Source organism: Euphorbia lathyris, chromosome 3, assembly GCF_963576675.1.
Source record: "Euphorbia lathyris chromosome 3, ddEupLath1.1, whole genome shotgun sequence".
Taxonomy (NCBI): Eukaryota; Viridiplantae; Streptophyta; class Magnoliopsida; order Malpighiales; family Euphorbiaceae; genus Euphorbia; species Euphorbia lathyris.
The window spans coordinates 84,907,405-84,924,587 of NC_088912.1; the positions used below are offsets into that span (position 1 = coordinate 84,907,405).

The following is a 17,183-nucleotide window of genomic DNA, read 5'->3' on the forward strand; positions in this document are numbered from 1 at the left end:
ATATATGAGAGCCCTGGCTATGTTGAGAATATCCTGATGTTTTCTCTCTACAATACCATTCTGCTGGGGTGTCTCTGTGCAACTGGTTTGGTGTATGATTCCATATTGTGCATAGAATTCAGGCATGTTGAATTCAGCCCCATTATCAGTCCTGATTTTTTGAATTTTTGCTTTGAATTGTGTCTCCACATATGTGTTGAACATCTGTATCGCATGCCTGGTTTCTGATTTGCATTTCATTAAATATAACCAAACAAAACGGCTATGATCATCAACAATCGTCAGAAAATAATGAGTTCCATTAAATGAATTCAAAATAGGTCCCCAAATATCCATATGGATTAATTGAAAACAACACGATGCTCTACTTAAACTGAGAGAGTAATTTTTCTTTTTCTGTTTTGATAAGTGACACACATCACAAGCTATGTGCCTTTTGTTGATAGGTATTTGAGGTTGAATAGTGTGCAGAACACTGCTTCTCAGAAGAGATGGATGTCCAAGCCTCATGTGCCAGATAGTAGTACTTGCATTCACTGATGCAGTGAAATGAAAATGTTGTGTGATTGTGGGATCCAAGTAGTAAAGCCCTCCTACCATGTTAGCAGATCCAATCCTCTGGTAACTCCTCATATCCTGTATTGTGCAACTCTGTGATGTAAAACATAGACATAAGTTTGATTTTTCTGTGAGCTTGCTACTGGAGATAAGGTTGTAATTGAATTGTGGAACATATAGTGCATTGTGAAGAATGAGTTTAGGGCTAAGTTGTACAGTGCCTATGTGTGTCACAGGCACAATCTGATTATTTGGTAATTGCACTGATATATTGTCTGTTGGTTTGTAGTCCTTAAAAAAACGCTAAATTGCACACAATGTGATCTGTCGCTCCTGTGTCAACAATCCAATTGTTTTGACTAGTGCTACAATTAGGTAAAGAAGAATTTATACCAGAGTATGCATTGTCTACTTTGTGGTGATTGTTTGCCGATGCAATATAGTGTCCTTTTGATGATGTAGGGGTTGCATCATGTCTTTGTGGAATGAGGCTTAGAATTTCTTGGTACTGTGCCTTTGTGAAAGTGAACGGTCCTTCATCACGATCACTTGAGCCATCTCCCTGCTCCAATTCCTGCACCTCAGAAGTATTTTGTTCATGTTGCACATGAACTTGATTAGCTTTAGAAAACCTTTGTTGATTACCCCTGTTTCCGTATCCTGGAGGAAATCCATGCTTTCTGTAGCATATATCCTCAGTGTGCCCCTCCTTGTCACAGAAGGTACAAGTCATAGATGACTTATTCCATCCCTTTTTCTGGTTATAATTTGTGTTGACCTTCTTGGTTTGGCCTTTGTAAGTGTTGTTTTGGTTTTGGGTAAAGGCGACGAATGATGTGGGTTCTGGAGAATTTGTGATACTGTTTGGCTGAACTGTGAGGTTATTTTGTCTCTCATGCTGAGTTGTGAGATTAAACACACGATTGAGATTAGGTAAGGGTTCTATCATGAGTATTTGTGAGCAAATTGCAGAATAGTCTGCATTCAAACCTCTCAGAAAAGTAATAACCTGATCTGAGTCCTGATAAGCCTTAAAACTAGCTATTGCACCACAATTACAAGCAGGTTTACAAGAGCACTTAGGTAAGGGTCTGTAATTAAGCAGTTCATCCCATAGGATCTTCATCTGAGTAAAATAGTCAGTAATATTGAGATTACCTTGCGTAAGAAACTGGATCTCTCTTTGTAGTTCTGAAATGCGCACATTATCTCCCTGAGAGAATCGATCCTTGAGATCTTGCCATACTGCCTCTGCATTATCAATCCAGATAACGCTTTGCCAGATCTGCGGTGAGACGCTATGCATTATCCAGGATAAAACCATTGTGTTACAGCGTTCCCAGTTGTCGAACAATGTTTCTCCTTGAGTGAGGGGTTTAATGGTTCCATTAACGAAACCATACTTGTTTTTGGCGATTAATGCCATCCTCATGGATCTAGACCATTGATGATAATTTGGTCCAGTTAAGATTGAATTGACAAAAACTAACGATGGATTTTCGTTTGCAGGTAAGAAATAAGGGCTGGAAGGAGTAATCGGTGAAGGAGTAATCAGTGTTGCTACCATTTTGTTTTGGAGATCTTGAAAATAACTGTGAATGAAAGATAGATCTACCAAAAGAATTTTGCAGATGAAAGAAAAACTGAAAAAGGAGATTGTATCATTCAGATTTGTGCGGAAAAACTTAGAGGAAAAGCTCTGATACCATCATAAAGCTGTGATGAAAATCATCTTTTCAGTATATTCGATATCAAGTCATACCTTACATCATCTACATTCTTCTACATATATACACTCTAAAAAAGGAACAAAGAATAACACTTTTCCTATTTCTAACTTTACACGTGTATGGTTTGTATAATTAGGAAATGTTATGTGCACCCTTAGATTAATCAGACCATCATTCTTCTTTAATCACCAGGATTGATGATGTGTCTTGATCTCCTTCTTTTTCTTTTATTTCTTTTTCATTTCTGGGCTCATTGGAGATTTTGTGTGGTGTAACAAGTTCCTCAGAAAAGGTTCCAATTTTTAGCAACTTCAAATCCCGAAATTCTCTTAGTTTACTCAATCAATTCTCAAATCGTTTTTTGCAATCTCTCAGTTAAGTCAGTAAGATCATTACCCAATCCTCGATTCGAGCTATCTTAGTCTCAATCAAATTTCACCATTGTCATTTCCCTCCAAGCTGTAAGCATTTTTTGTGAAACCGAGATCACCGAAACCTCATTTTCGAGTCATTCTCAGTTTACACACCTATTCTAAATCATGTTTAGAAACTTTTTATTGATCTCAATCAATTAAAAAGACACAGAAACAAGCTTTTGAGTTTTTCATTATTGAAAAATTCAACAAACAACTTTTCTGGTGTGTCGTTTTTCAAATTTTATTTCGAGTTCGTTAGCTGATCATTTTAACCCAAATTAATTTTAATCTCTTTATTGACACCAATTCTCGAATTCTCAATTGTTATTTCGTAAAAAACGACCCTCTATAGCTTTCTTAATCGTCTTTAAAACACCCTCCACGAAACAGAATCAAACTTTGGGTTTTTCAATCATCAAACAATTATTCTATCGCCCCATTTTCAATAATTTATTTCGACTCTTTCACTCGACTTTTTTCTGAAATTTCAGTTCCTGACCTTTCCTTTGCACACTAACTTTAAATACTAGTCCTCGTTTCGCTCAAATCTGATCTCTACAGCCCCCGTAATCGTGCCCGAAAGTCCCACGAAAGCATCAATTTAGTCTAATTTTGCTGCTGACTTGGTGGTAAATTAGTGGTTCAGTCCTTGAACTCTGTGAATTGTTCCAAATTCGCCCAGAATTACCCGGACAATGCAACAGCCCCCGAGCCGATTTTCCAGAGTTCCAATCCTCAATTTCACACATCCCAACGACATCAAAGAGATCGGTTAATTTTATTTTATCCCGTATATATTTGTTTTTGTGACTTATTTATATTTCTAGTTTTAAAGTTATCGTTTTTAAGTTGTAATTTTTATGCTTTATGCTTATTTATAATACAAAAATATTAAAAAATATTTACAAAATCAATAAAAATATAAAAGAAAATTAAAAAATTATATCTTTGTGTCGTTTTAGTGCTTTATTTTTTGTACTTATATTAGAAAATTGTTTTTCCGACCGACCTGTCAAGTAACGTCGGGGCCTAAGACTGTTGTTTTTATTTTCAGTTCTTGTAACGGTCGTCAATCGTTTTTTGTTTAGAATTCAAGTAATTTAGACGCATTTTATTTATTTACTTTATTCAATTACCATTTTACCCTTTGAGAACTAGCTTCTCTGACATGCCGGCATTATTTTTACCATTTTTAATACCCGCAAACGCATATCAAGACTGAGAATTGTGATATTTCAAAAATATCGCCAACAGTTTTTTTTTTTTAACACAATACCACATAAGTCAACACAATTACAAACATAAATAACCAAACACCAAGATTTCAAATTATTATCTTTCAAACCAAAATCAACACTCTTAACTAATTAAGGCGCCAACAGTTGACTTATATACTTCAATTTTTCTAAGAACGGATAAGGTACAAAAAAAAAATGTCCTAAATATAGTCAGGAGCAATTTTACTCTTAACGTCTAATTGATCCCTAATATTTGCAAGTTGGATCAATTGGATAAACTATTATAAAACACAGATATTTTATTCCTTATTCTGCACCAATTTCATATTAGTTGGTTCTAATTTTTTTTTTTTTGTAATTTAATAATAGAATTGAAAATTAATATTTATAAATTTGGTGAAATATATGAATTTTTTTTGTCTAACTCGTACAAAAAAAAAACATTATATTTTTAAAATTTTTAAAAAAAATTCACGTCTAATCATATGTTTGTGATATATTACTAATTATTGATAAAATGACGCACATGTGAAACGTAGATAACAAGATTAATGACCGAGAAGACAGTTTGATCAATTATTTCTCAAATTGATCCAACTTGCCAACGTTATGAATAAAATTGCTCTTGGCGGTCAATATTAGGGGTAAAATTGCTTCTCACTGTAAACGTTTGAGGTATTATTGCATCTTATCTCATTAATAAATGGTTTTGTTAGCGGTAGAAAGGGGTATTTTGGTTGTTGTACGTGTACCCAAGGATAGATAAGGGTCTATGAAAACCGTGAACGGGGCTTAAGTTTTTTTTACATAAAAATATCCAAAAATATCAAATTAGTGCCCATAAATTATGATAAATACTCACTCTCGATGAATCCTGAATCAGAATCAGTGACTATGTGTAGCAATCCAAATATGAAAAGTAAATTGAAATTATCTGCACAAAATCAAAGAATACTTTGGTATCTATCTGCACATAATCAAATGAAACTGAATGAGGTCTTTATTTATTATGATGCAGACAGGGACGAATCTAGGATTTTTAGATAGTGGGGGCAAACTATATTTACGGTGTAAAATTACTAAATAACTTAAGTTTACAGATTGAAGTTAGTTAACCTTAACTTAAGCATATCAAATATCAATTTAATGTTAAATTGGTTCAAATCAAAACCCTTTCTTAAATTGCTCAATTGGTTCAAACTCTTGCTAATTGGTTCAAACCCTTGGTAAATTCCTAATTGAGTCTACAATAATGTAGATTTGTTAATTTATATCAAATGTTAATTTAATGTACATTTTTAAATGCTCCATGATCACTAGGCATATTACACCCGGAAACAGTTTTAATGTACAATTTAATTATCAAATGTTAATTTAATGTCAAACACTCCTCATCAAAAGTGAAAGCCAATTCAAAAGTAAAAGCCAGCAATAGCAGGGTATGATTCAAGCAAACAAACAGGTTTTATACCCATTCAATAAATAAACATTTGACATTAAAACAACCTAACCCAATTGACAGTAAAAGAACTCAATATAGAACTCAGGTTTTATACACATTCAATAAAGCTGCTACATAAAATTTATTAAATCAATTTCAGTAAAAAAAAAAACCCCAATGGACATTAATCAAAGATAATAACTTAACGATTGCATTAATTGAAGATAACTTAACAATTGAATCAATCAGCAGCAGTAGAGATGGGAAAGAGAAAAGGGGACGAGACGATGACAGCGGCCGGACGGGAAAGAGAAGAACTGTAACAACAGAGAATTAGGGATTAGGAATTCAGTTTGAGGAAGGAGACATCGAGAGAGTTAGGGATTCTTTTTTGGGGAAGAAGCCAACTCATTTCGTTTGGGATTTTCATTTGACTCGACAGAATGAGAGGGTAAGTTTGAGGGATATAAAGGTAATTTTCTTGTTTTTCTTTTTTGACAGTAAACGATGTCGTTCCACTTAAGTGGAACGACATCGTTTTGTCTTACGGAAAGACAAAAGGAAAATAGGTTTTGAACTCTTCTCCTTCGTCCCCAAGTTCAGCAGCTTCTCAACCTCAAACATTCATCAATGGCGGCTTAGAGGGGCAAATTTGCAAAAATCACAAAAGATTAGCTGTGATTTTATTGCTTCTTAGATCTCAGTGGGGGCAAATGCCCCCATTGCTTCCACTGTAGATTCGTCCCTGGATGCAGAGATACAGTTTGCACACTTGGCAGGTAGTCCAAGTCATGGTGGACTAATTATTCTTAGTATTCATGAAAATAATAAGTGATTTTAGTTGACATTATTATTATTATTTAAGTGTGGATGATTATGGGTGGGTGGAAGTTGGGTGGGGTCATGTGATATATTCTCATGAATATGTGGACCCCATTTCCTTGAAGGTTACGTCCCATTAAATTAAAGTATCTCTACTAAAAGGAAAACAATTGTACTTTTTATGTGGATTATCCTATAAATCATGACTTTTTTAGTTCTATTTTAATTGCATTTTGTCAAAATGGTAGGTATTAACTCATAAATGCCATCTAATGCAACTAATTTAGTTGTCACCACCACCAACAACGAAATTATTCATTTCTTATAACACCATGCAACTGTGAGGACATGTTCCGATATCTAAATAATAAATTTATAAAATGATTAGGCGATTATAATCATTATCAGTAAACAAAAGTTATAATAAATTTAATAGAATGAATGAACGTGTGTACTATAACCTGAGCTTACTCTATTTATACTAATATCGAGCTATAGAATACGGTTATGAGTTATGGAGCAGGATGGACCACGTGTCTTCTGTTGATAGAAGGAAGTGTGCCCAGATATCGAGGTTTGATATCCTTTAGACCAGACTCGTGGTTCTTGGGTTAGAGTATGATTATAGTAACGATTGGATCTTTGACTAGGTCTAGTGAGACTTTCCGAATCGAGTTTCCTACTACGCGGTCCTATATATTATTTGATTTCTCTGAGAAGACGCCACGTGCTCTCTACCTCTGAAAGTTGGTTATGGCCTTTTAAGTGACACGTGGTAAAGTTATATTTGTCTGATATCACATGTCATCTCCAACAATACTATGTATATCCACTTTATTTTTTATTATTAAAATTATTATGTATTATTATATTTACTAATAGTGAGATTGAAGAGAAACTCATCAATAATAAATTATTAATAAAAATGAAATTCTTAATGATTTAAGGAGTGACTAAGCTCTGTTCTTTTTTATTGGAATTAAATTAAATTAACTGAACTAAACTAAACTGAATGCTACTGAACTTAATAAATAATAAAAATTTATATATATAATAAAAAAAATGATATTTTATATATTAATAAATTACTAAAGTGGTCATTCCGCCTATAGATATTCGTAATTGGAAGATTGTGGATGTGGTTGATTCTGAGGGTGATTGGATTTGGTCGAGGTTCGAGTCTTACCTCAATCTGGAATTGCTCCTGAAAATTAGAGGGATCAAAGTGAGTAGCAAGGAGGAGGATAGGGATGGTCACTATTGGTCTTTGACAAACAATGGGGTTTATTCCTGTAAATCAGCGTTTGAGGCCTTTAGTCAAGGCTTGGAGACTCCGCACCCAGAGCTATGGAAAATTATTTGGGACTTGAAAGTTCTTTACCGTATTAGGAGCTTCTTATGACTGGGTGTTAAAAATAGGCTGCTTACTAATACGGATAGGAGAAGGAGGCATTTGATGGAATCAGGAGATTGTAGTAGATGCAGTGGGTATGAAGAAACCATTTGCCATGCTCTTAGAGATTGTGCTAAGAGTAAAGAGGTGTGGAGAAAAGTTCTCCCTGACCAATTGTTACATGCGTTCTTATCCCATTCGGATCTCGACTGGTTTGTTGATGGTGTTAGTGGGAAACTGCTGGCTGATCTTGAGCATGGTGTTACCATTTTTGCAGTGGTTTGTCACCAGATTTGGAAATGGAGAAATGAGGAGATTTTTAGAGGAGAAACTGTAGTTATTCCCAATCTGTTTAATTTCTTCTCCAGAAAGATTTGGACTATTGTGGATAGCTTCAAAGAGGACACTTTAGCTGGGTCTATTCAGAGAAAGGAGGTCCATCTCTTTGGCTGGAGTAGGCCAAGTGAAGGGTTGGTGAAATTAAACACGGACGGCTCTTGCCTGAAAGATGGTAAAATTTCTGTTGGAGGGGTGTTGAGAAATGCAGGAGGTGGCTGGGTGTATGGGTTTACTCAGAATTTGGGTAAGGGGTCTTCCTTTTCGGCGGAGCTCTAGGGGATTTATTCTGGTTTCAGTTTAGCTATTAATCTGGGGTTGAAAAAGCTGATCGTAGAATTTGACAATATGGAAGCTATCAGAATGATCTCTAATATGAATACTACTTGTCTAAGTAGCAAGAACTTAATCAAATGGATTAGAAGGTTTTGTTCTTCCTTCGAGACCATCAGTTTCTGTCATATTTTTAGGGAGCAAAACAGGGTGGCGGACCGTCTTGCAGCAGAGGGCCACATGAGGATTTTGGGAGTTTCTACCTTCTTTTCTCCTCCTAACTTCCTTTCTTCTCTTCTGATGGATGATATGGTGGGGGTCAGTTTTCCTAGACTGATCCCGGGCTAAGTCTTTTTGTTTTGTGGTGGCTTGTTTTTTTCTTTAATGTCCTACCAGAAAAAAATAAATAAATTACTGAAGTGGAATTAAATTAACTAAACTGAACTGAATGCTATTGAACTAAATTGAATTTAAACTTAATTTAAATTAATTGAACTGAACTGAATTTACTTATACTGAAATTATGTAAACAAGAACATGGATAGTCTTTTGGAGTTGGTTTTTAATCCAAACTCCTCAAAATTTAACTTAAGAGCCCAACACATGAATCTCTTGTAGATGCTCATAATATTTAAAATAGTACAATTTTACTCCCAAACTTTGGCAATCAAGCCTAACGTTGGCAAGTTGAGTCAACTCCAAATATTATTAAAAAACACAACTATTTTATTTCCGTATTTTGAATCAGTTGCATATTAATTGGTTCTAATTTTTTGTCTTATGTTATTAAAATTTTATAATAGAATTAGATACTAATTTTTTTAATTCGATAAAATATTTGGATTTTTTTGTCCAACTAGTATATATAACACTTAGAGGGTGTTTGTTTCAGTTTTTCGGATGAGCGTTTAGCGTTTCATTCCAAACCGTAGAAAATATAGCGTTTGGTTAGGTTTTTTTAACCACAACGTTTAGCATTTTTTCTGAAAACTACAACGTTATGGAACTTTTCGTGAAAAGCTCCTATTTTGAGCTTTTCATAAACAATTGTTTATAGTTATTGACAAAATTGTCCTTCTTATTTCCACAAAATATGTTTATTATTTAACATTATTTATATTTCTACAACATAATTACCAGAAGAATAAGGTTTTGTCGCGTTCAATAATTTTTTTATTTTTTATATAGATTATTTTTATTAATTTGTGTAACACATTTTACCCTTAACGTCTAAAATGGTGCAATTATACCCCTAACGTTCGTTGGCACCCAAGAGCAATTTCCTAACATTGATAAGTTGAGTCAATTTGAAAAATAATTTATTAAATTGTTTTCTTGGTAATGAATATTGTCATCTACACTTCACATTTACACCATTTTATCATCGTTAATAACAGATCACAAACATATGATTAGACGTTAATTTTTAAAAATATATATATATTATCTTTTTACGAGTTTGACAAAAAAAATCAAATATTTCACCGTATTTATAAATATTAATTTTTAATTTTATTATTAAATCACAAAAAAATATGAAATCTCTTTTTTAGAACTACTGATATGTGCAATTTGTGTAAAATAAGGGGCCCGTTTGGTTCAGCTGTTAGCTAATAGCTGTTGCGGTTGCTGTTAGCTGTTTGCAGTTGCAGTAAGCAGTTAGCTGTTCGTAGTTGCAGTAAGCTGTTAGCTGTTTAATTACTAGTGTTTGGTAAAATTATATTGAACTATTGCTGTTAGGATTTAAAATGTCTAAAATGGACATGTTTTAAATTAATCAACGATGAAATTATAAAACGAAAAATATGAAAAATGCTCATAATGTTTACAACTAGGAATAATTTTACTCTTAACGTCTAAAATTGTGCAATTTTACCCATAATGCTGGAAGCTAAGAGCAATTTTACCCCTAAAATTGGCAAGTTTGGTCGATTTCAGATATTATTAGAAAACATAGATATTTTATTTTTTATTCTACACCAATTGCACACATCAGTAGTTTTAAAAAAGAGATTTCATATTTTTTTATAATTTAAAAAATTGAAAATTAATATCTATAAATTCGGCAAAATATTTGAATTTTTTTTTCTAACTCGTACAAAAGACAATATATATTTTTTTATTTTCTTAAAAAAAATCATGTCTAATCATATGTTTGTGATCTGTTACTAACGATGATAAAATTGTACATATGTGAAGTATAGATAACAATATTCATGACGAAGAAGACAGTTTGATAAATTATTTCTCAAATTGACACAACTTATCAATGTTAGGGGTAAAATTGATTTTGGCTGCCAACATTAGGAGTATAATTGCACAATTTTAGATGTTAAAGGTAAAAAATTTCCTAGCTATAAATGTTAGGGGTATTTTTGCACCTTATCCTATTATAAAATAAAAAATGTGTCACACGGATTAATAAAAATAATCTATATAAAAAATAAAAAATTTATTAAACGCAACAAAACATTGTCCTTCCGGTAATTATGTTGTAGAAATATAAATAATGTTAAGAAATAAACATATTTTGTAGAAATAAGAAGGATAATTTTGTCAATAACAAATAACTACAAACAGCTGTTTATGAAAAGCTCCAAATATTAGCTTTTCGTGAAACGCTCCAAAACGCTGCAGTTTACAGAAAAATGCTAAACGCTGCGGTTATATAAACCTAACCAAACGCTATATTTCCTGCGGTTTGGAGTGAAACGCTAAACGCTCCTCCGAAAAGCTAAAACAAACACCCTCAAGAAATAAAAACATCTATGTTTTCTAATAATATCTGAAATTGACCCAACTTGCCAATGTTAGGGGTAAAATTGCTCTTAGCTGTCAGCATTATGGGTAAAATTGCACCATTTTAGACGTTAAACGTAAAATAATTCCTAGTTGTAAACGTTATGAGCATTTTTTCACATTTTTCCTTTTATAATTTTTTTGTTGATTAATTTAAAACATGTCAACATTAGACATTTTAAATCCGAACATTAAAAGTTCAATATAATTTTATCAAACACTAGTAATTAAATAGCTAATAAAAAAACAGCCAACATCTTACTGCAACTGCAAATAGCTAACAGCAATAGTTATTAACTAACAGCTGAATCAAACAGACCTTTATAATATGTTTTAAATTCACATGTATACATATATTTGTGATCTGTTACTGGTTAGTAATAAAATCATATATATATATATACAATAGAGGTCACAAATGAATTATTTATTGACTTCACTTATTAACATTTGATATTGTACTATTTAAAAAAAAAAAATCTCTTAACCATGACTTTATAAGAGTGTTTTTTTTGCACCATGTCTCTTGCTTATATAACCACAAGGCCACTTAGACACCAGATATCAACTCTTTTTACATAACAAACATAATATTCTCTCATCTCCTCAAATGGCACCTACCATCTCCACCCCCCTTTCCGTCAAAAAACTGTCGTCGGTGGTTCCGGCGGAGGTGACGGCGGACGAAGTGAAGGATCACAGGCTCACAAACATAGACCTAGCCTTGAAACTCCACTATATAAGAGGAATATACGTATTCAGTGCTGAAGCAATTGAAGGTGCAACTATTGAAGACTTTAAAAAGCCTATGTTTCCATTGCTGCATCTCTTCTACACCGCCTCCGGCAGGATTCGGAGATCGGAAACTGGAAGACCTTTCATCAAGTGTAACGACAGCGGCGTACGAATCGTCGAAGTATTTTCCGAGAAATCTATTGAGGAATGGTTCGATAATCGCTATTTTAATCACCATGATTGGAGCTTTCTTGTGCATCATCAAGTTCTTGGTCCTGATTTGGGATTCTCCCCTCTCGTCTATATGCAGGTAATATTCATTCCTTTTTTATTTACCCTGTGTTATTGATAACTAATTTAATACATAACTATAAAATATATATATATAATTTTAAATCTAACATTTATTAGACCGGTGTAATTTTTTTTTTTTTAACCCAATCAATCGGAATTCTCATAAAACAATAGGATTCGCATCCTCAATAATAGTGTTTAATAATCATTCCGGCACTTCGGAAGCTACAAAATCGCTAGCATTGGAATAGGTCTGCCTAGCTACTAAATGAGCAGCCCTATTCACTAAACGAAGAGTAAATGACACTTTAAAATCAGAATTGGATCCAAGAATAAAACGACAATCATGAATAAGGGATCCAAATTCCGAGATGTCACTTTAATTTTTTTTTTTCATTTTTCTTAACTAAACCGGTGTAATTTCAAATTTTATTAACAAAAAAAATATACAATTTCATGTATAGTTACATAAAATTTTATTCATTTTATTTTAAATATTATTGAAGTGAATCTTGATAAAAATAAGAGAAATTAATATAAGTGTGATTATTTTAAGGGTTTGCCCTTTCAAAAAGAATTAAAATACTTCTGATTTTATTTTTTCTATGTTTAAAATGGTTTGAAAATAGTTTTATGTGTGATGTAGTTATAAAGACTGTAAAAAAAATTCGAACAGTAAAGTTATAAAATTTAATTAGAAGGAAATGAAATGAGTAACCCTATATTCACTTAATTAAACATTCCAACATAAATAGCATAAATTTTTCTAATTAATGAGCATGGTTTTAGTATAATAAAAAAAATCATAAGTTTAATATGTTGGAATAAAAAGTTAGGTTCACTGTATAAAAAAATGGAAAAATCAGGGACCTCATAGTGCTTTCGACATCACCACCATTAATTCATCTAATTAATAAGTCAATCATGTCCCTATTCAAAAATATATAGTGTCACACAATCGTGTTAATGTCTATTTATGTGTTGTTTGCGACCGTTTACACGTATATTAATTGTGATGTTAGAAAATAGATATAAAGAGGATATAATAATAATTTTAAATATTTATATTATTTATTGAATATATTGATTAAAAATTTTGGTAAAGACTATGTTTACTTTGTTTTAAACAAAGTAAGTCTTACTTTGTGTGTTTTCAATGGTGAAAACATACCAAGTAATGGTACTTTATCAAAAACAAAGTAATCCACCAAAATTTTTTCCTACCAACAAAAATATATTGATTAAAATTCTAATTTGTTGTTTATGTTAATTCAAAAATAAAATATTAACTTATGTGATTGGTGGATTTCAACACTCAAACCAATTTTATTTGGTCGTTTATTAAGTAAGTTTTTTTAATATTGTATTACTTCAGTGTTTTATAATATTTACTACATTCGTCCTATAATATAAGTCATTCTAGAGATTTTTACACAAATTAAGAAATACAATTAATGTATAGCCTAATTAATGAATTTTACATTGGTTAATTTAAAAAAAAAATTCTCTCTCATGTAATGGTTGGACAATAAGTATTGAAATTTCAAAATCAAGACAAAAAAATTAATGATTAGACCAAAAAACTAAACTAAAAATTCTGAACCTCATTAATGAATTTTACATTGGTTAACTTAAAAAAAATTATCTCTCATGTAATGGTTGGGCAATAAGTATTAGAATTTCAAAATCAAGACAAAAAAATTAATGATTGGACCAAAAAACTAAACTAAAAATTTTTTGAAAACCAAAACGACTTATATTTTGGAAAAAAAAAATCACTTTCTAAAACGACTTATATAATGGGACGGATGGTGTAATAAATTAATATATTAAAAAATTAATAATTTAATATTTAACTATTTTTTATTAAATTAATTAAAGTTAGTTGTCGTGAAACTCTTAGCCTGTTGGTTGAGAGGTCATGGGTTCGAATCATATGGGTGGTGTGGATTGAGGGATTTTCCTTGCCTTTAATGTAATTTTCCATGGTTTAATGTGAGTGCTTTGTGCACAACCTTTAAAAAAAAAGAATTAAAGTTAGTTTAAATGTTTAAAGATCTCAAATCGCTTAAATTGATATTGAGTTTTAGTGTTATTGTACGGAAAAAAAAAAATGAGAGGATCTATTTAAATGGTGTTTGATGAATTTTAAACCGGACAATCATATAAAGTATAAAAAAAAAACTACTTTTTATATATGTTAAAATTAATTAAGAATTATTTCACAAATTTAGATTTTACTAATTAAGTTAAAAAAATAATGATATTATATCAAAAAAAATAATAATGATATTTAATTTATGTTTCATTTAATCATTTATTAATTAATAAATTAAATATTCAATAACAAATATCATATAAAATATAAAAGGATATATCATTTCAAATCAAAATACTAAATTATTATAAACTTAATATCTCTAATGTATACACTTATGAAAAAATTTACCTTTAATGTCTAAAATGATATAATTTTATCCCTAACGTTGGTAATCAAGAGGAATTTACTCCTAACATTGACAAGTTTACTCAATTTTAAACATTATTATAAAACACATATTTTGTTCTTTATTCTCCTCCAATTGCATATCAATTGGTTCTAAAAAAATATATTTTATTTAATAATAGAATTGGAGATAATATTTATAAATTTGGTGAAATATTTGAATTTTTTTATCGAACTCGTACAAACGACTGTATATTTTTTTATCTATTTTTTATTTTTTCACATCTAATCATATGTTTGTGATTTGTTACTAATAAGTAATAAAATAACGCAATTATAAATTGTAGATAACAAGTTTCATAACCGATAAGGCAGTTTGATGGATTATTTCTTAAATTGACCTAATTTGTCAATGCTAGGAGTAAAATTGCTCTTGGCCTTAAAGATTAATGGTAAAATTGCACCATTTTAGACATTAAGAGTAAAATTGCTCCTTACTATAAATGTTAGGAGTATATTTGTATCTTATCCCTGATTATTTATTTTTAATTAAAATATACTGAATAATGATATGATTCAAATATATATACATAAAATTTAACTACATATATTATATATATGAAAATTAATTTGTAAAGGAATGGTAAACTTGTCATTTTATATAAAATTTATTAATAAAAAAACTAATGGTGTCTTTTATGTTTATTTTGTTTTTAACAAAGTAATTCTTACTTTGTTTTTTTTTTCATCATTGGATCATGGAGTGTAAAATTAATCTAATAGGAAAAACACACAAAGTAAAACTTACTTTATAAAAAAAAAAACCCGAGATATACATAACATCTACTAGTTAATTTTGTTAAAATTTAGAGACTATAATGAATTGTTAAAAAATAAACTGACTTAATAATATAATATACAAAGCTAATAAACTAATAAATTATTCATATTTTTTTTCCAAATTCAGAAATTCCACAAAATTATTGATTTTATTTTTGGGTATTTTGGTAATTAGTTCACATTCTTCAAGTGTGGAGGATTATCGGTGGGTGTCAGTTGGGCTCATGTCCTGGGTGATGTATTCTCAGCTTTGACCTTTATCAATATGTGGAGTCAAATCCTTCAAGGTCACGTGCCATTAAAGTCTATCCACGTGCTGCCCAACACTGATGATGATTCCGATTCAACCCCTGGAAGAAGAATACCATTATCGATTAAACGAGTTAACCCGGTCCAGGACTGCTGGCTAACTTCACCCAACTGTAAAATAGAAAATCATTCTTTCCATTTTACCGCAAATCAACTGGAGAACATATTATCAGACACCGCCGCCGCCGGTACCCAGCCGGTGAAATTGTCGCATTTCGAAATAATCTCAGCAATGATATGGAAATCTTTGTGCGAGATCAGGGGAGATTCAGGGCCAAGAATGGTGACTATTTGTACAAGAATTTCTAGCAAAGAGAATCAATTCCCGTTCCCAGGCAACAAGATGATGTCGATTAGCACTGTTGAGGCGGATTTCTCGGCGGCGAAAGGCGGCTTAGATGAATTAGCGGCATTGATTGCAGAGAAAAAGGTAACGGAGAATAAATGGATTGAAGAAAACGGCGACGGATTAGACTATATATTGTATGGGGCTAATTTGACATTTGTGGATGTGGGAGATGCAGATATTTATGGGTTGAAATTGAAGGGAAATAAACCTGTTTTTGTAAATTATAGCATTCACGGTGTTGGAGATGAAGGAGCCGTTCTGGTTCTACCGGGACCGGATAATGGAAGTGATCGAAGAGGAAGGGGGAAAACAGTGACGGTGATGTTGCCGGAAAATCAAGTTGCAGAGCTGAAGAATATGCTGAAGGAAGAGTGGAACATCGCTTGAAGGGCCGGGGCTACTAGGCCAAATGAGATATAAAAGCACTTTAATAATAAAAAAAAAATCAAAATTTTTAAATTTTACGGTAAATATTTAAAATAATAAATAAAATTTAGGCCTGAAATATAGAAGTAAATCTGTTGTTGTCTTTATTTCAGTGTCATTTCTCGTGTTCCTTTTTAAAAGTGATTTCTCTTTAATTAAAATAATATATTTTATAAGCTGATGAGATTCACGTAATAAAAGGAATCCACATATTATTGTGGCATTAGGGTAAATTCAATTTATTTTATTTTTCATCTTTGTTGTTTTGTATATAAATAATAATAAAAACTTAAACGCAAAGACTTCATACATGATATTTATTTACTTCATTTTCTTCTTTCGAGAATATCAGTTTGTAATAGCAACGGCAATAAAAATGAGAGTATTTTCGATAGATGTTACTTTAAAAAGTGCTAAAATTTAACACATCATATTAAAATATAATATTTTATTTCCTAATTCATTCACATGAGTTTTAAAATTACACAAATAATCATAAGACCATTTCCAATTTATTTCATCATTTTTACTCTATTTTGGTGTTGTTACATTATTTTTGCTCCAACTCATTTTCTTATTTTTCTCTCCAAAAACAAGATTCTTTTCAAATAATAATATTATATAACAAAATATACAATAACTATATTTATATATAAAAAAGTAAGAAAATAATAATAAAATATTATTTGAATCAATTTTTTGACCCAACATCAAATTTGATGGAGAAAAACCGTAGTCATCAAAATGAGAATACGGTTTGATGATGGTTGAAGAGCCA

General features: G+C 31.2%; 1 protein-coding gene across 1 annotated transcript; it reads left to right on the plus strand.

Moving 5' to 3' along the window:
* The first annotated feature begins 11,536 nt into the window (after positions 1–11,536).
* LOC136221661 (protein ECERIFERUM 2-like) lies at positions 11,537–16,712 on the plus strand. Its single transcript, XM_066009068.1, has 2 exons — positions 11,537–12,051; positions 15,497–16,712. Exons 1-2 carry the CDS (start codon positions 11,617–11,619, stop codon positions 16,364–16,366), a joined length of 1,305 nt encoding a protein of 434 aa, XP_065865140.1. The 5' UTR covers positions 11,537–11,616; the 3' UTR covers positions 16,367–16,712.
* The last annotated feature ends 471 nt before the right edge of the window (positions 16,713–17,183 follow it).

Coding starts and splice junctions, on each gene's coding strand:
- LOC136221661 (XM_066009068.1), top strand. CDS start 11,617: ATGGCACCTACCATCTCCACCCCCCTTTCCGTCAAAAAACTGTCGTCG. Junction 12,052..15,496: donor CCCCTCTCGTCTATATGCAG/GTAATATTCATT, acceptor TTTGGTAATTAG/TTCACATTCTTCAAGTGTGG.